The sequence below is a fragment of the Triplophysa rosa genome, linkage group LG18, assembly GCF_024868665.1.
Source record: "Triplophysa rosa linkage group LG18, Trosa_1v2, whole genome shotgun sequence".
NCBI lineage: Eukaryota > Metazoa > Chordata > Actinopteri > Cypriniformes > Nemacheilidae > Triplophysa > Triplophysa rosa.
The window spans coordinates 16,573,948-16,595,730 of NC_079907.1; the positions used below are offsets into that span (position 1 = coordinate 16,573,948).

The 21,783-nt window shown below is 37.2% G+C and overlaps 3 protein-coding genes across 4 annotated transcripts in view; 1 reads left to right on the top strand and 2 right to left on the bottom strand.

The window, feature by feature from the left end:
- Positions 1-4,961, top strand: part of si:dkey-94l16.4 (uncharacterized) — a 30,924-nt gene extending 25,963 nt beyond the window's left edge. The window contains exons 5-6 of the mRNA XM_057358987.1: positions 2,476-2,513; positions 2,609-4,961. Coding sequence (XP_057214970.1) covers positions 2,476-2,493 — 18 coding nt within the window. The 3' untranslated portion in view covers positions 2,494-2,513; positions 2,609-4,961. The remainder of the gene's footprint in view (positions 1-2,475; positions 2,514-2,608) is intronic.
- Positions 4,962-5,543: 582 nt separating this feature from the next.
- bsk146 (brain specific kinase 146) lies at positions 5,544-13,580 on the bottom strand. Its single transcript, XM_057358442.1, has 4 exons — positions 13,326-13,580; positions 9,605-9,827; positions 9,168-9,370; positions 5,544-8,266 (listed from the first exon to the last, which is right to left on the bottom strand). The coding sequence occupies exons 2-4, from the start codon at positions 9,774-9,776 to the stop codon at positions 7,466-7,468; spliced, it is 1,176 nt and encodes a 391-aa protein (XP_057214425.1). The 5' UTR covers positions 9,777-9,827; positions 13,326-13,580; the 3' UTR covers positions 5,544-7,465.
- Positions 13,581-15,032: 1,452 nt separating this feature from the next.
- Positions 15,033-21,331, bottom strand: wu:fj29h11 (uncharacterized). 2 transcript variants are annotated; one of them, XM_057359055.1, is made up of 5 exons: positions 21,047-21,331; positions 19,066-19,191; positions 17,641-17,859; positions 15,975-16,146; positions 15,033-15,879 (listed from the first exon to the last, which is right to left on the bottom strand). In XM_057359055.1, exons 1-5 carry the CDS (start codon positions 21,207-21,209, stop codon positions 15,288-15,290), a joined length of 1,272 nt encoding a protein of 423 aa, XP_057215038.1. In that variant the 5' UTR covers positions 21,210-21,331; the 3' UTR covers positions 15,033-15,287. The 2 variants fall into 2 exon arrangements, with proteins under 2 accessions (XP_057215038.1, XP_057215039.1); XM_057359056.1 differs by lacking the exon at positions 17,641-17,859.
- Between the last annotated feature and the right edge of the window lie 452 nt (positions 21,332-21,783).

Genomic DNA, 21,783 nt, shown 5'->3' on the forward strand with positions numbered 1-21,783 from the left:
AGTTCTGTCAAGGTCCAGAAAAATACTATAAACATTGTTAAAATGGTCCATCCCGAAATAAATGGTCCCCATTACGAAGATGCTGGGAGGTCTTAAAACATGTTGAACGTCATGTGGATGAGTAAAAAATGACAAAATTTAGATTTTTGGGTGAACCTTAAATAATTTGATTTGATGAAATTTTAATTATTGACATTGCACAAGTGTTTAATACAAACCCGATTCCAAAAAAGTTGGGACACTGTACAAATTGTGAATAAAAAAGGAATGCAATAATTTACGAATCTCATAAACTTATATTTTATTCACAATAGAATATAGATAACATATCAAATGTTGAAAGTGAGACATTTTGAAATATCATGCCAAATATTGGCTCATTTTGGATTTCATGAGAGCTACACATTCCAAAAAAGTTGGGACAGGTAGCAATAAGAGGCCGGAAAAGTTAAATGTACATATAAGGAACAGCTGGAGGACCAATTTGCAACTTATTAGGTCAATTGGTAACATGATTGGGTATAAAAAGAGCCTCTCAGAGTGGCAGTGTCTCTCAGAAGTCAAGATGTGCAGATGATCACCAATTCCCCCAATGCTGCGGCGAAAAATAGTGGAGCAATATTAGAAAGGAGTTTCTCAGAGAAAAATTGCAAATAGTTTGAAGTTATCATCATCTACAGTGCATAATATCATCCAAAGATTCAGAGAATCTGGAACAATCTCTGTGCGTAAGGGTCAAGGACGGAAAACCATACTGGATGCCCGTGATCTTCGGGCCCTTAGACGGCACTGCATCACATACAGGAATGCTACTGTAATGGAAATCACAACATGGGCTCAGGAATACTTCCAGAAAACATTGTCGGTGAACACAATCCACCGTGCCATTCGCCGTTGCCGGCTAAAACTCTATAGGTCAAAAAAGAAGCCATATCTAAACATGATCCAGAAGCGCAGGCGTTTTCTCTGGGCCAAGGCTCATTTAAAATGGACTGTGGCAAAGTGGAAAACTGTTCTTTGGTCAGACGAATCAAAATTTGAAGTTCTTTTTGGAAAACTGGGACGCCATGTCATCCGGACTAAAGAGGACAAGGACAACCCAATTTGTTATCAGCGCTCAGTTCAGAAGCCTGCATCTCTGATGGTATGGGGTTGCATGAGTGCGTGTGGCATGGGCAGCTTACACATCTGGAAAGGCACCATCAATGCTGAAAGGTATATCCAAGTTCTAGAACAACATATGCTCCCATCCAGACGTCGTCTCTTTCAGGGAAGACCTTGCATTTTCCAACATGACAATGCCAGACCACATACTGCATCAATTACAACATCATGGCTGCGTAGAAGAAGGATCCGGGTACTGAAATGGCCAGCCTGCAGTCCAGATCTTTCACCCATAGAAAACATTTGGCGCATCATAAAGAGGAAGATGCGACAAAGAAGACCTAAGACAGTCGAGCAATTAGAAGCCTGTATTAGACAAGAATGGGACAACATTCCTATTCCTAAACTTGAGCAACTTGTCTCCTCAGTCCCCAGACGTTTGCAGACTGTTATAAAAAGAAGAGGGGATGCCACACAGTGGTAAACTTGGCCTTGTCCCAACTTTTTTGAGATGTGTTGATGCCATGAAATTTAAAATCAACTTATTTTTCCCTTAAAATGATACATTCTCTCAGTTTAAACATTTGATATGTCATCTATGTTGTATTCTGAATAAAATATTGAAATTTGAAACTTCCACATCATTGCATTCTGTTTTTATTCACAATTTGTACAGTGTCCCAACTTTTTTGGAATCGGGTTTGTATTTGGTTTGTACTTTTTGCTGCAGTGGTCAGAATGAAAAAATTAAAATTGATGTTATCTGTATAATTTAATGATGTTTCAAAGACTGTCTTGTATGTGTGAATAGAGAGAAAAAGCCCCCGCCCTTCTGAACAAACTAGTTAATATGGTCATTGTCACAAATTTGCTTACATTTGATTAGTGACTAAAAACATTGAATTTTACATAATTATTTGGTTTCCAAACCCTAAATCTTTGTTTTTTCCAAGTTTAAATTACAGTCCAGATTTTCAAAGTCCTTGTTTTGGAGATGTTCAACCTGATATGCAGGAATTTGTAACTATTTTACAAGGCATATACTGTAATTCATATGAACTTGTAAAATGTGAATTGTACAAAAACACAATTATTATAGAAAAACACAATACTGAAGCCCCTCCGCTAAACCCTAACCTCACTCGTGCGAAAGCAAATCTTGAAATGCATGACTTGAACTGAATAATGACAGAAGGCAGTTAATAAGAGCCTAGAAAAGCATCCCTGGCTTGATAAAATGCCAAGAGTACATTTTTCAAAAGTTGCTGCGATTTAACAGTTTGACATTTTCTTTACATACATTAATATTCATAATTAGCGACTCAGTTTTGAGTCTTTTAAAATGTCTAATTTTCTGTTTGTTTTCATTAGAATAAATTCATCAAATGAGAAAGAGGATGCTATGCAAGGTCTGTGCTCACTTTCACAAAACATATGAAACTGACTGAATGCATGTATACTAATATTTCATAAAAGTCTAAATTCAATTTCTGTGTCATTATAGAGTGATGTTGACCTCTTCAGCTCTATTGGCGTCTTCCTGTGAGTATGCCAGTCTTCATGAGACCTTCAGAATCTCTCTGTTGCAAGAAAAGCCTCTTCAGAATGCCAACACCCATATACCTTAATGGTTTTTCTATTGCACTGTTTATCACATCTGTCACTGTCACACAAATGGCACTTTGTAAGACTGGCACTATTGATATTGTATTGCGAGATTGTGATGTTTGGGGTGAATTGCACATTTAGGGGCTAAAGCAAAATGCAAATCCTCTAAACCTACAGCACAAGGTCAGTGTCCTAGTTTTATTTGTTTTTGTTTTTTTTAATGTATGTATCTTATTTAAATTTGGGGCAAAATCATTCTTATTATTTTGTTGCAAATTATAGTTACGAGACCATATTGTTCATTGTTAATTTATGAAGAAAATGAACTGGATTTTAATATATCTAAAGTCCCTGATGTCATAATAGGACACAGCAGATTGATTGAAGAAGCTGAAGTGAAGGACAAGAAATGACATGTTTTTCTTCCAAGAAAGTTATAGAACCCGTGTATATTTAGGTACATGAAAGCACTTTGTAAGGGCACAAGAGGTAGACATTTTTCCTTTTAGAAAATGAGTTTTGACTTAATTTAATTCACATGCCCCTAAAATACTTGTCTCTACCAGTTTCTGTTAGACATCCCTACAATATAACCACATTAACACACCAAGACTGAAGTCCAAGATACATTTTGTACAAGTGTTAACATGATGTAGTTATGTTCATTTTCATCAAATGTATAATAAAAAAAATGCAAGCATCTAGTTTCATACTAAATATTGTGTTATAGTTAAACTGAATTTTGATTTGGGTTACTAACTTTTTAACCACACAGTGGTGGTGATTTTGTTGTTGGTTCTATGCACTTAATGCAGTTTCTTGATCTTAATACACCCGGATTAGGTAATAAAAGCCATCTGCAATAAATGGGCTTTTTCTGTACCTTCCATCTGTAGGTAAGTCGTCATCAATTTTAAACAAGGAAGTTTTCATTTGATTAAAAATATTAACATTTAGCACTTTTGTATGAGCAGTAATCTCCTGCTCATTCTATGGTAGTATCTACTATAAAACAAAGAGAACTGGGTCGTTGAGTTAAGTAAATCTTTTGATTTTGAAGCATCCTTGAACAAAAGCATATCTTTCAACATTTCTGTGTTCAAGATGTATTAATGGGGATTTTGTTAAAGCATAATTCTGTTTTCCAAAGATTGTGTTTCTGTGTGTTTTGTCTCTTTTGTTGCTGCTTTGCTAAGACAAATCAGTTTTCTTATAATTTTCTTGAATACAGGATGCGTTTCATTGAATTAAATGAAATTCCAAGATGCATTGTGTGAATGTTGTGATGCATCAAACAGTCATTGTTTGTGTCCACAGGCTATTCAAATGTCAATTGTGCTCAGTTCAGGACTGACGTGAAATCTCTGCCATTTACAACCTGATGTACATTGGCAGCTGATGATGTGTGGGATGGTCAAATCACACAATGTATATTGTATATCATCTCTGTTTGTGTATCTGTGTGCCATACTTAGTTCCCGATTGTATCTGTTCAAATTTTGTGCAAATGTCATTTCTTTTTTGTGAATGGACTCTCATCTTACTATCAAAACAAATGTACCAAAAAGTTTTTTTTGAGTGTTTTTCCTTTCAAATGTTATGTAATCTCAGGGCTAAGAAGGGTTGTTTTGCATTGTTGTAGACATTCTTACCCCAAAAATTATTTATCCATAACTGACTTAGCCCAGTTGGTCCGTGTAATAAATTGGCTTGTTTTATTTTGCCTAGCAAACTGTCAAACTCTCATTGTTTGCTAATACAGTGTTGTTCTCCTGCTAAATGAGGCAGACTGGGGTTAGTTGTCACACAGGCAATACAGTATGTCACAAGGGTGGTGATTCTACCAATTACACAAATGTATTTTCTCATGCAGTGGTAGTGGTAGTGCAGTGCAGTTTGCTTTAAAACCCTCTTTGATTAAACGTAATTCAAATTAAACTTTAATTAAACCTCTTTAATTTTTACATTAATTCTCCAATAATGTATTTTGGTATAAGTTGTTTAGTAAATAAGACAATGAACTCAGGAACATGTTATAAGAAATGGCAGCACCCCACGCTTGTTTTTCCTAACTGTGGAAATGTTCAGTAGTTGTTTTTGCGGAGTTTAGGGTACATGACTGCAAAATATCACCTACATGGTGGTCTCCAATGTGTGAAGCCCACCAAGCCGATTTTACTCATAATACTAAGAAAATTAGTTAGGTTTACTTTTTCATATAACAATAAACCATGTAATGTAAATAATTTAAAAAATGATAAGTGTAATGTGTTTTACCAAATTAAAATGTTAAATATACTTATATAATATATAAACTTTTTCATGATTTTTCTTAATTGATGGTTTACTAAAAATAATTTAAAATGCTTGTGAGAAATTAATTATTCCATTTACATAAGATAAGAATTAGAAGCTTAAAAAATAGATATCACACTTTATATTTTTAGTGCATCTAACAAGTAGCCCTCTAGATTTGATCCCTCCAGGTATAGCCCACATTTTCAAAAAGGTTAGAGACCATTGACTTAAATAATGATGAAAAATGGAAATATTTACTGGGTTATAGAGTGTGACAAGTAGCATAGTCTCTCCTAAATTTTGGCTGTGAATATGTGAAAATGTTGTAGAAAGTGTTCTTAATGGCATATTAAATCATCTCACCATCTTTATTTATTATAAGATTGGGGTAGCGGTTCATTTAGATTTGTCAATGGAGTATTCCTTTATAATGTTGCATTAAATAATGAGCTTTTAAATTATGTTTACACAACATAAGATTGTACACTTGTAAAATGCAATCCACAGGAAAGAAATATTACCAAAACCAGTCATTCAGCCCTTAAAAACATGCACACTTTTGGTCAAGATTTATTTCTGAATAAATCTGAATTTACAGGAAGACAGTTGTATTGCAAAGACAGGAGTTGGATGAGTTTCAGAGTTTGTTTCAAGACCAATCAAAAATACCACCACAAACCAAAAGCTTGAGCACAACCAGCAGAACAAAGTTCAATTGATCGTCAAATCCTCCTTGTTCAGCTTTCATGTTACTGAAGATTAGAATGTAAATACTGCTGTATGCATTTCATATCTAATCTTATGGTCAGGAAGCATAAATGTACTAATGCCAGCAGAGTTGCAAAATGTTTCCTGCATGTAAAAACAGGATTTTATGCTGATCTCTTGTAGACCAATGGCCCAGATTTGAAGCAAAGTGATCTCATTTTTTTTGAGTGTAGAAAGGTCATGCAAACATGTACACAAAAATAAAACACAAATACATCAATTCTAATAAAAACCAGTTTGTTTGTCTTCAAGGCATTAAATTAAACGGCAAACTGAATTTCTCAGCAAGGCTCAAGTCTGCCCTCTACAGTACTTTAAACCTCTCCTGAATATTGCGTACAGTACCGGCTTTTCCAGGTAGTTCAGTGAAATAAACACAACAACAGCACACAAACACGACACAACAAAACTAACAATTATTCATTTGGCTCGATGTTTAGCCCTAAGTCATCTACTACAATTTCACTCTGACACATTATGCAAGAAATTGTGACGGCAAGAATTTCACATTACAACAGTTTTCACGTATCTTAAATGTTTTTTCTTCAATAAATTTGTTTTCGTCATCATGCAAACATTAGAATGTGATTGTGCACATCTTCAGTCTTTAGAGTTTGTGTTTTTAAACCAATGTATAAAAAAACAAAGACTTTAAAGGGGGAAGAAAAAGAACTGAAATTGGTAGGCAAAATGTCTTCAAAGAGATATGTTTACCATTACACCAGATCACTGTTTTTGCAACAGAAATTTCTCAACAAAGTAAAACGTCAAAACGATAAAGAAACCAAACTTCAGCTTTTTCAGTGTTGCTATCGAAAAACTATTTCAAGAAAAAAAGAAAAAGTTTTCAAATTATAGTGCTGAGAAATACAAAGTGAATTTGGCACGACAAGTACCAAAATAAATAAGCACAAACATCCTCAACTACTTTACAACTGAAAAAATATATTTCTCAATACTAAGAATCCTGATAAATGAAGGAAATTCAAAACAACAGTCTACAGGTCAGAATTAGAATCACTTGAAGTAGGCTTACATGCAATACCCATCACATGACCGAAACATGTCACAACCTCCTCGGGTTTTGTTGCATGTACTGAACATTTCAGTAAATCAAACTAAATATTATCGCACAAACACCCACTCACATGATACCTCAGATATCATAACATCAAACATTTGAAGTCTTCCTGATTTGTGTTTCTTGGTCACAAAAATGATTTTCAACATGTTCCTCGTAAGAACGTAGACCCCCTTTGCGCTCATCGTTTTTTGCTTCATGTATTGCTGTAGAGAAGTTTCAGGGAAGCCCCAATACATCTTCCCACGAACTGTTTGAACTGCTTTCAAGCTTATAAATCTTCATCTCAATCCACTCTTTTATTGGTTCATTGTTTATTCATGAGTAACAAAGTACAACCTGCTCAGTATTTGTTCTTTTCTGCAGAAGTGCATAAATACCCGTCAGGAATGTTAACAAAGATGCACAGCTAAAGGCTGCTCACAACTCATAAACTCTGAAGAATCAAATACTGACTAAACTAAGCTTATCTTCATTCACTGTGAATGAATGCCACTACAAGAATCTGCGAAATCCTTCTAGTAGGTGTGCAAAAGTTTTATTCACACGTGAGTGTGTCTGGTTTTGTAAATATGTGAAGCTGTGAATGAACTTGTGTGGTTTAAGCTAAACGCAGATCTCTATAGGATTGGTGACCAGTATGCGGCTGCTAGGAGGGCTGTCTCTAGCCGAACGCTCGTAGCTGTTGGTGGAAGACACCGAGCTGTTGGTAGACACGGAGGTGAAGTGGTGAGCGGCAGTCGTGGCGGGCTCCACACCGTTGCTCTTGGCCGCCGGAGACAGCGTCTGCTGTTTCATCCGGTCCACGAGTAGCTCCTCTTCTTCAGACGAAGAGTTCAGCACAGCCTGATGGTGACTTCCACCACTCTGGCCATCCAGCATCCATCGGTGGCCAAAATGAGCAAACACCTCTTTGACGGAGCAGCGCCTTTCCTGCTCCAGGGACAAAAGCTTTCGGAACATCCGCAGGGCTTCGTCCGTGAAGCGGCGCCATTGCGAAGGTACCGTGCCTGTCCTCCTCCTCCTCTGCCAGCGCACAAACTCTTCATAGAAGGTGTCGGAGGGCATGGCCTTCTCCCAGGGGAAGTTTCCGGTGAGCATGCAGAAGAGCAGAACACCGAAGGCCCACACGTCCATGCTGTAGTCCACGCAGAAGCCCTCGTGCTTGGACGTGTCGCAGAGCTCGGGGGCCGTGTAGGGGATCGTTCCGCTCACGCGTTTCACCGGAGAGCCGGCTCGCCTGGTCATGCCAAAGTCTGACAGCTTGACCTTGCGGCATTCCTTATCGAAGATCAAGATGTTCTCAGGCTTGATGTCTCTGTGCACTAGCTTTTTTGAATGGAGATAGTCCAATGCGATGGCCACTTGATGGACACATCGCTTAGCTACAGGTTCGGGAAGCCCCACCTAACAATAAAAAAGTAAACATGTTATTGGGGCAGAAATGTCACTACTCTATATACCAGTATTGACAATAACCGTGATATTACAAAACATTATTACTGGTTTATACTAGATTGATAATTATTTAGCACCCGATGGTTACAAACTCTCTCTTTGCCTCCCTTCACTCATTTTTTGAGTGTGATTCATTGGCCAAAAAAAGAGAAAGCTCAAAATAAACAAAGTTAAAGACGAATTTGACTGACTTCATCATTTACTTAAATACAATTGTAATAGATATTGTGATAAAATTGTAATTGTGAATTATTTTTGGCCAACCATGTAGTGAAAGTCTGATGTTATTTTAAAACATTTCTGTTCACTGAAATCAAATCAAATATTGACCTAAAAATTATTGGAAATACTTTACTAAAGTAAAAATTGAAATGTTAAATATTGCCTCAAAAATAAACTGAAAAAAGTTTAAAGCACTAAAATTATAATAATAAACAAAAACTAAAATAAAAATATATTAATCTTATATAGCAACATAAAAAAATAAATATATGAAAAAAGCACTTTGCTAAAATTAACATAAAAACAAAAAAGCTAAAAATAAAAGCTAATTTAAAATATCAATAAAACTAAAATCAAACCTATAATAACTTGAGAGCCCCATTACATATCGGTGCTGTCCTTCTATCTCCATATTTCGTGATTTTTATTTGCCATAAATCATTATTATTAGTCACCCTTTATGTTTATCACTGGGTTTTGCAAATATCGAACCAATAAAAAGTATTAAAAAGTGCTTGTAAACTTTAACAACACAATATTTATTCATTTAAAAAGTACAGTAAATTTTGACAAAAGTTTCGGAAGGACAGCGACATATGCTATGTGCTATATGATGTAATATATGTACCTGTGGAGGAATGATGTCAAATAGGTCACCAGAGGGCGCATACTCCTGTGCAAACACATAGTACTCCTCTGTTTCAAATGCAATGCCAAACATGTTGATTATAAAGGGACATGGAGACAGGTAAAGAGAGATGCTGTACTCTCTGAGGAAACTCTTCAGCTTGGTGGTTTTCTTCTTTAGAAATTTCAGAGCCATCCGGGTGCCTATGAGTTAAAAAAAAATCAGAAATGTCATTCTTTAAACAACATAAATTAGACATACATATCTGTTCTTTTCAAATTCTGACATCACCAGGTAACACTTTACAAGAAGGTTGTATTTGTTAGTAACTGCATTAGCTAACAATGGGAAATATAGCATTTATATCTTTATTAATGTTATTTACCATCAATATGATTGTTCGTGTTAGTTCACGGTGCATGAAAATGGAGCTGTACCTTTGATCTTGTGGATGACAAGGTCCACCTTCCCATAGGTGCCCTTCCCAAGCTCTCGTATGACCTCACAGTACTTGTTGACCTCCACTTTCTCCAGGTTTTGAGCTGCAAAGAGCTGCAGTTCCTCCAAGATGTCGACGGACAACCGCGGCATGATGGGAGAGGAGCTCATTCTTGCAGGGGAACAGGCGCGAACACAGCTGCCGACAACCGTTTGGTATTACTGTAATCAAAAACAACACACCGAGTCAAGCAGATGCATTTCAATATCAAAATTGAGGATTGAACATTCAGCGACTGGAACATTGCTGTGGATTACCTTGTGTCAGGTTCTTGCCGCAGGGAATGTAATTATCCTGCAGATAAGTAATGTTCTCTGAGGAGAGAGATTTCACTTACCATTATCTAACCTGTTAATCCCTCAATGGTTTCGTGCACCGGCGGTCTCACTACCTCACAGTGTTTGGGTGCTGAGGCTTATGTAATATTGTAAAATGACTCCCACCATATTAAATATGGCCTGTATGGTCCATTTTGTGTCTCTAATAATTGTCCTTTTTAATAGAGAGCTCTTCAGGCCCGAGTTACATAACCGTTACATAACCATCCAACGTTCCATTCTAGGGCTTTAAATAAGATGTTGCTGTCCAAATGAAATAGGAAAATGAATGTCTCCCTAAAATTAAAGTTAATATTTTATTCACCCTCATTTAAAATATGCAAGCTATTTTTTCTTCGGTGGAACAAAGAAGATATTTTGAGAAATGTTGCAGTGGATTTGTGTACATAACAATGGAAATCAATGGAGTCAAATGTTGCTTGGTTACCAACATTCTTCAAAATATCTTCTTTCCTGTTCTGCAGAAGAAAAAGTCGTACAGGTTTGAAATAACATGAGGGTCAATTTTTGTTTGTTTGCTATACATCAGCACACGTGTGATGCCCATCATTTTTCAGCGCTACTTTTTGGTTCGTTCAAGGGTTGCATAATACTGTACCGCTTTAACAGAAACCGGATTCTGACACTAACTTCCCTTGTTTCTCGTCATTACACACCCATTTAAAAACTTGAAGCAGTAATGGCTCTTTTGCGAGCTATTTTATCATTCTGCTAGCTCCATAGTTGTCGGAGATACAGACAGGAAAGCACAGACATGAAAAGGAAGGGGAGTGAAATGCAGACCTTTAATATCTGTTCTGCCAAGCCGGTTTACCACTAGAATATTCATGTCGTTCTCGCTCTGGAGGTCTCGGTAGCTATTTAGCAACACATTTTCCCTGCAGAACACACTTGGTTTCTTCAAGTGTGAATAAACGGGACAATTCAAAAGGTATTAAATGTTGCACACGGTGGTACAAAAGGGACCAATCATCTGATATTTGACCTACGCAAATGTAGACGTTTTGCAGCCTAAACTGCATGTGATTCCATCAGTTGAAATCGTGAAATATATTTTTTTCTTAAATGTTCATGGCATTCAGTCCATGTCTGTTTGCTTGAAGGTAATATGCCAGTGCATGTCTAAACATTGACCTTTAGCAGATATGCACATTTAAAATGTACTTCATCTCCCGACCAAAAGCACTGATGACTCATCTGGCACCCTACGTATATTTTGTCCAGTCTTATGCTCTCTGGAATAAAAATACTTTCTTTCTGCATGTCTGGCTCAAAAAAAAAACAATAAGCATACAGGCAAACCAACAGTCAAATTATTATTTCTTAATATTTCTCCTGCATTCAAATTTCAGTCAGTCAATCTCTTCAAAGTCGACAATTTGTTTTAATATTTCAATGGATTACATAAATCTACTAATTCAGAAGAGACCAGATGTCCTGCAAATAAATGTATTGTACTTTGAATACATTCTAAAACCGTAATTCCACATTTAAATCTGAATGCTTATTATGTTTGTTGTTTATTGTCAAATCAAATGAGCATCCATATGAAGCTTGTGACAGATGTTGCATCCGATGCACAAGCATCTGCTGGGACAACACTGTATATCTTTGTTGATGCAGAAGAACAGGAGGTCATGTGGAGCAGCTCACCACCTGAGTCATTCATTAAAAACTGCGACTCTCCCACCGTGTGAAAGAAGAACGCTATTCACATTCACACGTTCACTCAACAAAATGATACGACGGAAGAACACATGTTGATGATAATAGAGCCAGTAAATCCTTATAGCGCCATTCATTTCTAGTAAATGCACAGGGTTGATGGTGCAGAGTGATCATTTACAGTATGTGTGTAAACACTTGCATGACCTACAAACCAACACTTCTTTCTTCAAAACAGTTAACCATTTCATAGAAATCCTTATGATGGGAATAAAAATAATATTCTCGGTTAAATAATTGTGGTAATATTATGGCAATTCCATCGTTATGGATGTGACATTTTCAGTCAAAACTTGAAATATAAATTCTCAGAGAATCTATTTATTACAAATATATTGAACAATCTGTTTTTATTTACCAAACCAGTGTTGATAGAGTCCAGACATCAGAAAAATATCAGTCTATGCATGAGTTTTCTATTTTAAAAGAGGGAAAAATTAATGGATGTGACAATAAAGGATGCATGTTTTTGAGAGACGACATACTTTGTAGGATTCATGTAAATTAAAATGTACAAACCAGGAACAATAATACCCAACAAATGAAGAAGGGATGGCTGAGTTTCTATATTTTAAACTTCATGTCACGTGCCCATTCTAATGAGGAATATGGACTGTAATGGATAGGACATCTAACTGACCTGACTATGGAAAACTATGCTTAAAAAACACAGAGACTTCACGTGGGTATTTAAACCACTAAATAATGATAACTGATCAGTATGGTGAAACCCTTTGGGGAAAATAAACTAGATTTTAAGATTGACTTTTGCATGAAATTGCTGTGTTCCTGTAGCTCAAATGCTTGAGTATTGCATTATAAGTACAAAAGTTGTAGGTTTGATTCCCAGAGAACACGCATTCTGATTAAAATGCGTACTGTGAATGCATTGTAAGCTGCTTTGGCTAAACCATCTGCTAAATTCATAAATGTGCAGTAAATGCAAATTGAGCTGAAAATAATCTGTTCATGTCACACCATCTAAACCAGCCACAAATCTTATTCGTTCAGCATTGCACATGGACAGTTAATGTAAATTGCACCGGTGGGCAGCATCCGCTAGAGGCTATCAGCATCTAAACAGCGCACTTTTATCCCTCGAGCAAGTGTGCACGTTCAGCAGCACGCTCATTTTCCATCGGCTCTCTTGACAGCATCCATTTAACGGTGTTGAGTTCTCGGTGACCTGCGGATACATGCAGACTCATCCTATCCGCACTGAGATCAACAGCATCACTGAGATGCCTGCAGTCTGCAGTCTGCAGCCTCACTCTCTTTGTAAAGGGGGGAATACATTTGCATTTTGAACAGGACAAAAGGAGTTTCATCCAAATGTCAAATAAATACGAGCAAACGACTTGAACGTGCGAGTAAAAGCAGCAATAATACTTTTAATTGTTGATTTTATTGTCATTTTGATTTTTCTTCAGTGTTGTTTAAGGTCGACTGGTTAATCCATATAACCCCATCATATAAATGAACAGCTGTCAATCGTATGATTGTATGTATATATAGCCCCACGTCAAAAACCATCAGCTTCTGTCATCTTGCGATAATACCGTTCGTGTCGAATGATGCGCACAGGAATGTACTCACCATGAAATCCGTCCGAATCGCCAGGTCTTCTGTCACCAGACTGAAATACAGCGGACCGCAGAGATGACAGTCTATTCTCATGGTATTTTCGCGTCTCTCTCATGCGCATTTGCGGCTCTTCCGGTGCTGTTGGAGAATGAGACGGTCAACCACACCATAACTCACACCGGCAGATTAAACTGCCCCGCGCCTTTCTATTGTGCGGTCATAATGTGCTGCTAGGGTGAAATCACAGCTTCCTAGAGGGCTTGATGAGAGCTCGGCCCACTAGAGAGTCAGCCAATAGAAGCACAGATTCGTCTCGACTCTTATACACACCCCGCCCACTATGAGCTTCAGTCAATCACAGCACAGACAGCTCCCACGCTTCCGCCAATAGCAGCACAGGTCGCTGGAGCTGCACCATTTTATTATGGTGTAAATAATGTTAGTGAACTCAAAGGCTGATTGATATCGCAAAGTATCGTTCCGTGGAGGGTTAGAGAAATAAAAAAGATACATTAAAGAAGTATTCAGAGAACAGAATTGTTTATTAGTAACTATTTGGTTACTAATACTTTGGTAACTATTCCGTTTGGTCATTTTTGGGAACCTAAATAAAAAACTGCCTAAAAAAAATAAAAAATAAGAGGCAAAAACTCTTAAAAACGTATTTGAACACTGTTTTTTTGTTGAAAAACTGCAATACCTGTTAACTTTTATCTCTGTGGGTTACAGTTAAAGGCACAACATGTACGATTTTTGCACTAAAATGTCAAAAACGTAGTGCTATGTAATTTGTTTTCTCCTATAATGATTCCAACAATGTTTAAATCTGGAGAAACTTACCATTTAACTAGTGTAACGTTGCCCATATGCCTTTGCTATTGATTTTAATATGCGACCTCTAGTGGTGAAAATTACATATTGTACCTTCAAACTGACATTTCTGTCAAATCGGCCACATCTCAACTTCTAGATCATTATTATAACTTTACGTTGTGATTCGGCGTAAGGTAACAATACTTTTTTAAACATTGACTTTTATGTACGATCAATCGGTTAAAACTTTTTTGTGTGAAATAAAATCAATAGAAATAGAAATTTTATAATTTTTATATCTAGCCTTGTGGAAAAAAACAATAAATTCTAAATAAATTCTAATAATAATAGTGATCTAAAAGATGGAAATTGTACACTACAAATGTAAAACTGTGTAAAGCGTATAGACTGTTTAAGCGGCAGCAACATAGACAAGCATTACTGTATGTGGCCAAAACTTAATTCTGGTAGACCTCCGCAAAGAATTAATAATTTTAATTTAATTTCATACAACTAATATATACACTAATATTTGTATAAATTAAATATAAAATTAATATTATATTACTGTCCACTAGCCAGACCGCTAACCAAACACAGACCAGAGGTTTACTTTGGGCCAGGCAAGTGTGTCTGATGAAGTCTATAAAAACAAGAAACTGAAAATATTCCAATGATATACAGTATTATTGAAGGAGTGGGCACTTAAGAGGTGGCTAAGAAAATAATCACAAATCAGAGCCAAAATTATTTAGCTGTGAAATATAAATAGATTTATGCTTCATCTTTTCATTCACATAATGTACGCGTGCAACTCTACAAAGAAAATAGATTCATATTCCATATTCTCAGACAGATGCATGATGTCATGATTTTTACAGAATGAATCCAGACAGTCTCTTCGGACGCTTCTAAAAGTCTTTATCTATTTAATGAACTAGTAAATAGCAATTCAAAAAGGAAAGGTAAAATTCCCATAACAATTAGTAGTAAAAACAGAACAGACTTAGTCTGTTGACCAAACAAGTGAAGAGAAACTGGCCAAAAATGTGCAATATTATATCAGTAAAGATATTAAGAGTTAAAAACACCTATGAAACACTTAACATTTAACATTCTGCGGGAATAATAATCAGTGTAAAGTAATCTATGAAATACAGGCTACACAAATAAGAACAGTTCTAATGCCTTAGAATGCAGATGCTGGGCGAGGTTTTTAATACGACACAGACGAACATTCTGTGCATCTCCAGCGCCATACACTCTATATATGTGATACCTCTCTTTCTCCTTCAGTGCAAAATCCAGCTCATTGGCAGACAGGTGAATAAAGTGTCTCTCTCTCTTTATTGTTGTCTTGACCTCCACAAAGATCTCCCTAGTGGTGCTGGTTCTTGGCCCTTTAATTGCAAAAGTAAGCTTGAAGTCACAAGGCTGGCCGCTCTCTCCTTTTTCATTGAACCAGGTGATTTCAATGGGCCCATAATCACCTCCGTTCTCTTTCCAGTGAGTGAGGAAGGAGAAAACCAACTGCTCTCCCCACTGTCCAATACAGGCTGTATCGTCAAAGTCTTTGGAGATCACCAGAGTTTGGGGCAGGGTGCAGTCCAGTTCCAAATCCTCTAGGACGGCCTCTGGAGCCATCGGTTTGGTCCACACCGCATTATCTAGAGACACAAGTGGTCGCTGTAGGGTTTCACCTCCCTGGAACTGGCTTGAGACCATCTCTGGTACTTGAGTTGTATTATGGCCTCTGGAAATACAAGAATTTTAAAATGAAGTGTATATGAGTAGCAATCAACAACATTAGAAACAAACAGCAGTGATCATTATGAAGCAAATACATACGGTGGTGTGGGTGTCTCTGGTGTGTCTTGTTCGACTGCTGTAGGTGTTGGTTTGGTTTTGTGGTGGTGGGGAGTTCCTTCCGGTTCATCTGCGTTTGACTTCACAGGTTGAGGATGAACCTTGATGTCCTGCACAGTGGGCTCTTCCTTCATCTCTGTGCGACCAGGCCTATCTGTAAATGGGGTTAAAATAAAAAACATGATCAGTAGATCTTTTTTTGGATGATACAAAATTTATAATGTGTGACTCAAGTCCAAGCAAAAGTCTCAAAATCTAATTATATAGATAATGAGCATCAAAGTTTGATTTTAAGCATCAATTTCCCTGTGATTTCCATCTTTGATTTACACAATGTTAGATTTACACAAAATGTTCTTTACATTATGTAGGATGATTTTATGTAGAAAATTGTAAATCACAAAAAAATTACTTTAGCTTGGTTTTCACAGACTGGATCACATGTAAATTCAAATAGTAATATTTTAAGGGAGCAACGTGGAGATTGCCGCGGCATCTAGTGGTGAGGTTACGAATTGCAATCCTTTTATAGCACTACGGTGACTCTCACAAGACTAAGATGTCGTTGTGTTTTTGCTTCTTTGCCGATGGAGATAATGTATTACAAAACACGCTCTGTAGAGCAGTTTGTCCGTTTAAGACTACTGTCGAAACAACATGGCGAATTCAAGGCAAGGGGACCCGCGGTGTATGTAGATAGAAATATTTAATTTTCTAAGGTAATAAAAACATAACGATTCATTAGGTAAGGTCTTTATATAACTAAACACATAGTTATGTATATTATATTGCATTTCTGTCAATAGATCCTCTGATCAATAGAGACCTTTAAATGAATACTTTAATATTTTTATAGCTTTTTGAATCATCAATCCACTCAGTTCAGTCACTGTGTAGCATGTTTCATGTAAAATGTTCTGCATAAAAATATATTTACATAAATATTGCCTAAATACTGTATGTGTTGTTGTTATTGTCATAGTGTTATATTGATTCATTTTATTTGGACTCAATGAAAAATCGCAATGTCACGATGGTTTGCAATAATAAAAATGGTAATGGTAAATTGATTATATGGTTACATTTTCAGTTTTTAACTGGATTTTAATTAAATTAAATAGATTTTACAAACTTAAAGCAACATGAGAGAACTTTTGCTATACGGTTCCGCCATGTGGTTGATAGGCGCAATTCTGTTACCAGTGTTGTAAATAATGTCGCTGTATAAGCTTCCCTGTGGGCAGCGCAATACACGTGAATTTATTTGGTAAGCTGATGGAACCGGGCGAATGCAGAAACGTTGTTTGGAAACCATTTCACGCTCTTCCACAGGCAGGGGATGGGCGGGGCTTTGTGTACAGACCCAAAACACGAAATGAGGCTGCTCAGGCAGCAGCGTCAGTAGAATTTGTCCGGTTAAGAGTTGTTCAAATACTGAAATCATTTTAGAGACATTATTTCAAGGTCGAAAAACGACATAGTGTTGCTTTAAAGCAAGAGGGGAGGTGGGGTAGCAGGACCAGCAAAGGACCTTCGAGATAGGAATCGAACTCGGGTCGCCATGAGCACACTGCCGCTATATGTCAGCAAACTAACCAAGGGGCTATATGTGCCGACACATTTCTTACTAATCCGAAACTGTGCTGACCTGTTGTGCGTGAGGTGCTTTCACTTGTCGTGGGACCCTGTACGTGTTGAGGTCCTAGATCTACGTGCACTGGAGGTATTCCAGTTCGTTGATGGACGTTCATGTTGGAAGAGCTCCTCTCCATTCCAGAACCTGAATGACCTGTCGCCATCATAGGAGCCAGTGAAGGAGCAGCAGGAGGAGGCCACATCTTCATCACATCCTCAACAGCCTGGCTGCCTAAATTCACCAAGTACATGCTTTAGTAATTTGATCATTGTCGACACTACCACAGTCTGTCTTAAAATATGGTAAAATATCAAATGACTCTCAATAGTCATATTATTATTATTAATCTGATCAGAATGGGCAATTTTTTAATGGAACAATACGGCATTTTTAGGAGGATCTATTGACAGAAATGCAATATAATATACAAAACTATTTCTTCAGAGGTGTATAAAGACCTTGCATAATGTACCATTAAGTTTGTAATACCTTAGAATAAGCTATTTATATCTACATACAGAGCGGCCCTTCATACATTGAATTCGCCGCCATGTTTTGTACAGCAGCCCTAAACGGACAAACAACTCTACAACGCGCGTTTCCTCTTCCTCTCCGCTGTGGTATCGTGGTGAAACAGATCGTGGGAAGATCCGTGATCCATACGGATCGTGCTCTCCGGTGTGGAACCTGCAGATTAACTGAAAGTTTATTCATCATTGAGTAAAAGGGTAAAACGCACTCTCACTCGCTCGCTCTCCAGTTTCAGCTCCAACGCGCTCTCGCTCGCTCGCTCTCTCTCTCTCTCTCAAGTAAGTTATCTGGACGAGTACAATATTAAAGCGGTTCCAGATAAACAATGACGCTCAAAACTGCTCCGTTACACAGCTAATATTACTACAACATATCTTGGTATGCTAGTATGTTACTCACGTACTGATCCGAATCAAAGCATCCTCCTCGGGGGTGATTTTTAGACGATCTTTCTCTCCAACGTCTCTCTCTGCTGGAAAGTATCTCCATAGATATCTGTGAGTATCTCTGCTAAAAGCCTTAGTACCGCGGGTCTTAACGCGTCTCTACTGGAAAGACTTAATATTATAAACACAGGTCCTAGCTCCTGCCTGACTTTTATCCTTCTTTTTAAACTTAAAATCCACAAACCGTTTATTTTATGTAATACATAATTCATTGCTCTTTCTACAGTCTTTCTAATGCCCACAAAATCTCTTCTCTGCGTCAACATGAGAACGACATCTTTTTGTACTGTGGTGGCTACCGTCGTGTTTGGACTGAGCGATTCGTGGCAAATCTATAATACAACGCTAGTGGCTGCTGTTAATTAAGAACTGCGCCTTTAATTCAACAAAATTTTGAAAACATTATCTATCAACAGCATAACTTTGCATATATTCATGATTATCCAGCTGTCATCTGTACCTGAACTGCCTCCACCTGTTTTATTGAGAGAGGCTTTGGGTGGCCAGCACACAAGCCTGTTGTCTTTATTCTGATCTGTCTTCACTTCCTCCTCCTGTACAGCTCCGAATGGACAGACCACAGGCACTGCAAACAAACACACGGCAAATAAACCAAACTTTTACTAATGAATGCAGTCGCAAATGCAAACTGTACCAAATAAGTATATTATACCAAAACAGTCAATTTTATTGTGTGTGTGTGTGTTATAAGCAGAGATGGGGGCAAGTCACACATTTTCAAGTCTCAAGTAAGTCTCAAGTCCCTACCATCAAGTCTCAAGTCACAGTGCAAACAAACCAAGCAAGTCAAGTCAAGTCAGCTGCTTACCTCAAGCAAGTCAAGTCCTGCTAAATATCAAGTCAAATCGAATCAAGTCACAGTACCAAACAGAATAAAATTTTATTTTCGCGTTTATTTTTTATTTTATTTACCACAACTTATTTTTTTCCTCAGAAATGAACTTAATTATACAATACAACACTTTTAATATAAGGTATGAAATGATTATTTTAATTATGAAGCTAGCAGGTTGTAGCAAATGACTGTTTTAATGAGTGAGTCACAGAAGCGTTCATTTAACTCATTCGTTTAAAACAGTTGATTCATTCATGAACAAGCAAAAATGGGTTACTGAATCACTCAATCGATTCGTTCAATACCTGGGATTCGTTCAGTTAACGTTTTTATTGTGTTGCGGAAAGACGAGTTTTCCTGTAACATTAGCCTATCTGTAACGTTACTGAACTGTTGGCAGCCGCATTGCTATTCCGGAAATATTATTGTTACTTAATACGTCCTAAATAAACTAACGAGGTCAAATGCCTACTACAGCCATTTTGCTTATATATCTAGGATTTTGGCTTCAAGAGAAACATCACAAATTGATAAAACACTGCGGTCACTGTGGTACAATTCCTCAAGAGTGACACAATAAAGCACTTTTAAGAGGCTAACGCCATCGAATTTTAAGTTTGACGTCGCGAATTACAAACATGCGATTAATAATTTATAATTACTTTAATTTAATGACAGACTTGATATAAATTTAGAGACAAATAATATAAAAACCAATGCTGTTTCCACATTCTCAGATTTTAGTCGAATAACAGTTTACATACCTTTATTTTTGAAGTGTCGATATTCTTCCTTTGTAAATGCATACAGCAAATCATCTTAGTCAGTGTCGAAGTGTGTATATCGAAAAGAAAACCTCTTGGGAGATTCCTTTGCTCTCTGTACTGTATTTGGCGCGCTGTATTTCTGTGCTCGTGCAGCGTCATGAAACGTGCACTTGAGCAGACTCAGATCATTGGTTCCGCTCCATTTATTGGGTTTTGTTTACCAATGTTGCAATGTATATTTAAAATAATTAATTACAGTTGTTATAAAGTAAAGTCTTGCCAAGTCACGAAGGTCAAGTCAAGTCACTGGATCCCAAGTCCAAGTCAAGCCGAGTCATTTTCTTTATTTAGTCAAGCGGGTCACAAGTCCTTAAATTTGCGCTAGTCAAATCATGTGACTCGAGTCCCCCATCTCTGGTTATAAGGTAATACAGTGATTATTAATTTCGTCCTCACTCACATGCAGTTGAGCGAAGAGATCGCGCGTGTGTGTGTGTGTGTGTGTGGAGAGAGAGAGATGGAGAAAACTCCTCCCCTCGCCCTGGCAACAGCTGCGCTTTCATGTCAGCGAGCAGAGCGGCAAACAAACCCCAATTAGCATATGTGCCCTATGTACAGTATGTGGTACGTGCATGTGCGAGGGAAATGATTAAATGAGGGCAAACGGGACAGATTAAAGTGGAAAAGAGAAATCAAAGGGATTAACACAGACGTTAATTTCGCAGCTGTGCTTTACATGAACCGCTGTGAGGAAGAGCAGGAGACTCATGGGAACTTGTCCCTTTGGCTCATGTCAGAGACATGCGCTGGAGCCTCACCATTGCTCTCTTTTTTGACTTCCACTTGCTTGGGTGCCGGGACCTCCCACACTTCCTCGTCTGGAGGGAGTTCTAGAGCGTTCTCCCTGTCCAGGTACTTTCTCAAAGCAGCTTGGTCCTGGGTTATACACAAGAAGACACACAAGAAGTCACGTAGACTCATGAGCAGGAATCATCTTCTTGTATTGTGTTTAAACAGCTTTAAATAGACAATAAAACACCAACAAGTTCCACATGTACAGTGTGTTGTAATATGATTACACCTGGATCATTATTGTCTGTTTGTCTATTTAATTTAGTTTAGTTTTCATTAGCTTGTGATTGTTAGTTTATTTTTTATTTTAGGTTTTTCAAATTTTTTATTTTCTTCTCCATTTTTTCAAAGCATTAACTGGCAGCAAACATTTTACAGTGTTACACTTGCTTAATTTTACATGGGAAATCATATTGGGAAATGATTACATTTAACAAATAAGATTTTAAAGGTTTCAAGTTGTATAAATGTAGTCTAAGTCAAAATAAAGAATAGAGGTAATAGTTTTATAGTTAGTTTTAAAGCAATGAAAATGTATTTTTATTTTTTATTATTATTTATAACATTTATTTATTATTTATTATATGAGATGCACAGATATATTGGCAAATAATCGGTATCGGCCAATTTTCACAGTTTCACAGTATTTTCACAGTTTAAAAACAGCTGATGATCAGGGCCGATATATCCGGTAGCGAACCCT

What these genes read in the sequence shown, in the direction of transcription:
- bsk146 (XM_057358442.1), bottom strand. Translation starts at nt 9,776, where the DNA reads ATGAGCTCCTCTCCCATCATGCCGCGGTTGTCCGTCGACATCTTGGAG. An exon ending in TGTCATCCACAAGATCAAAG is followed by an intron (nt 9,371 to 9,604) that starts GTACAGCTCCAT and finishes TTTAACTCATAG; the next exon opens with GCACCCGGATGGCTCTGAAA. An exon ending in TTGACATCATTCCTCCACAG is followed by an intron (nt 8,267 to 9,167) that starts GTACATATATTA and finishes TTTTATTGTTAG; the next exon opens with GTGGGGCTTCCCGAACCTGT.
- wu:fj29h11 (XM_057359055.1), bottom strand. Translation starts at nt 21,209, where the DNA reads ATGAGTCTACGTGACTTCTTGTGTGTCTTCTTGTGTATAACCCAGGAC. An exon ending in AACAGGTGGAGGCAGTTCAG is followed by an intron (nt 17,860 to 19,065) that starts GTACAGATGACA and finishes TGGTGAATTTAG; the next exon opens with GCAGCCAGGCTGTTGAGGAT. An exon ending in CCAGAGACACCCACACCACC is followed by an intron (nt 15,880 to 15,974) that starts GTATGTATTTGC and finishes TTGTATTTCCAG; the next exon opens with AGGCCATAATACAACTCAAG.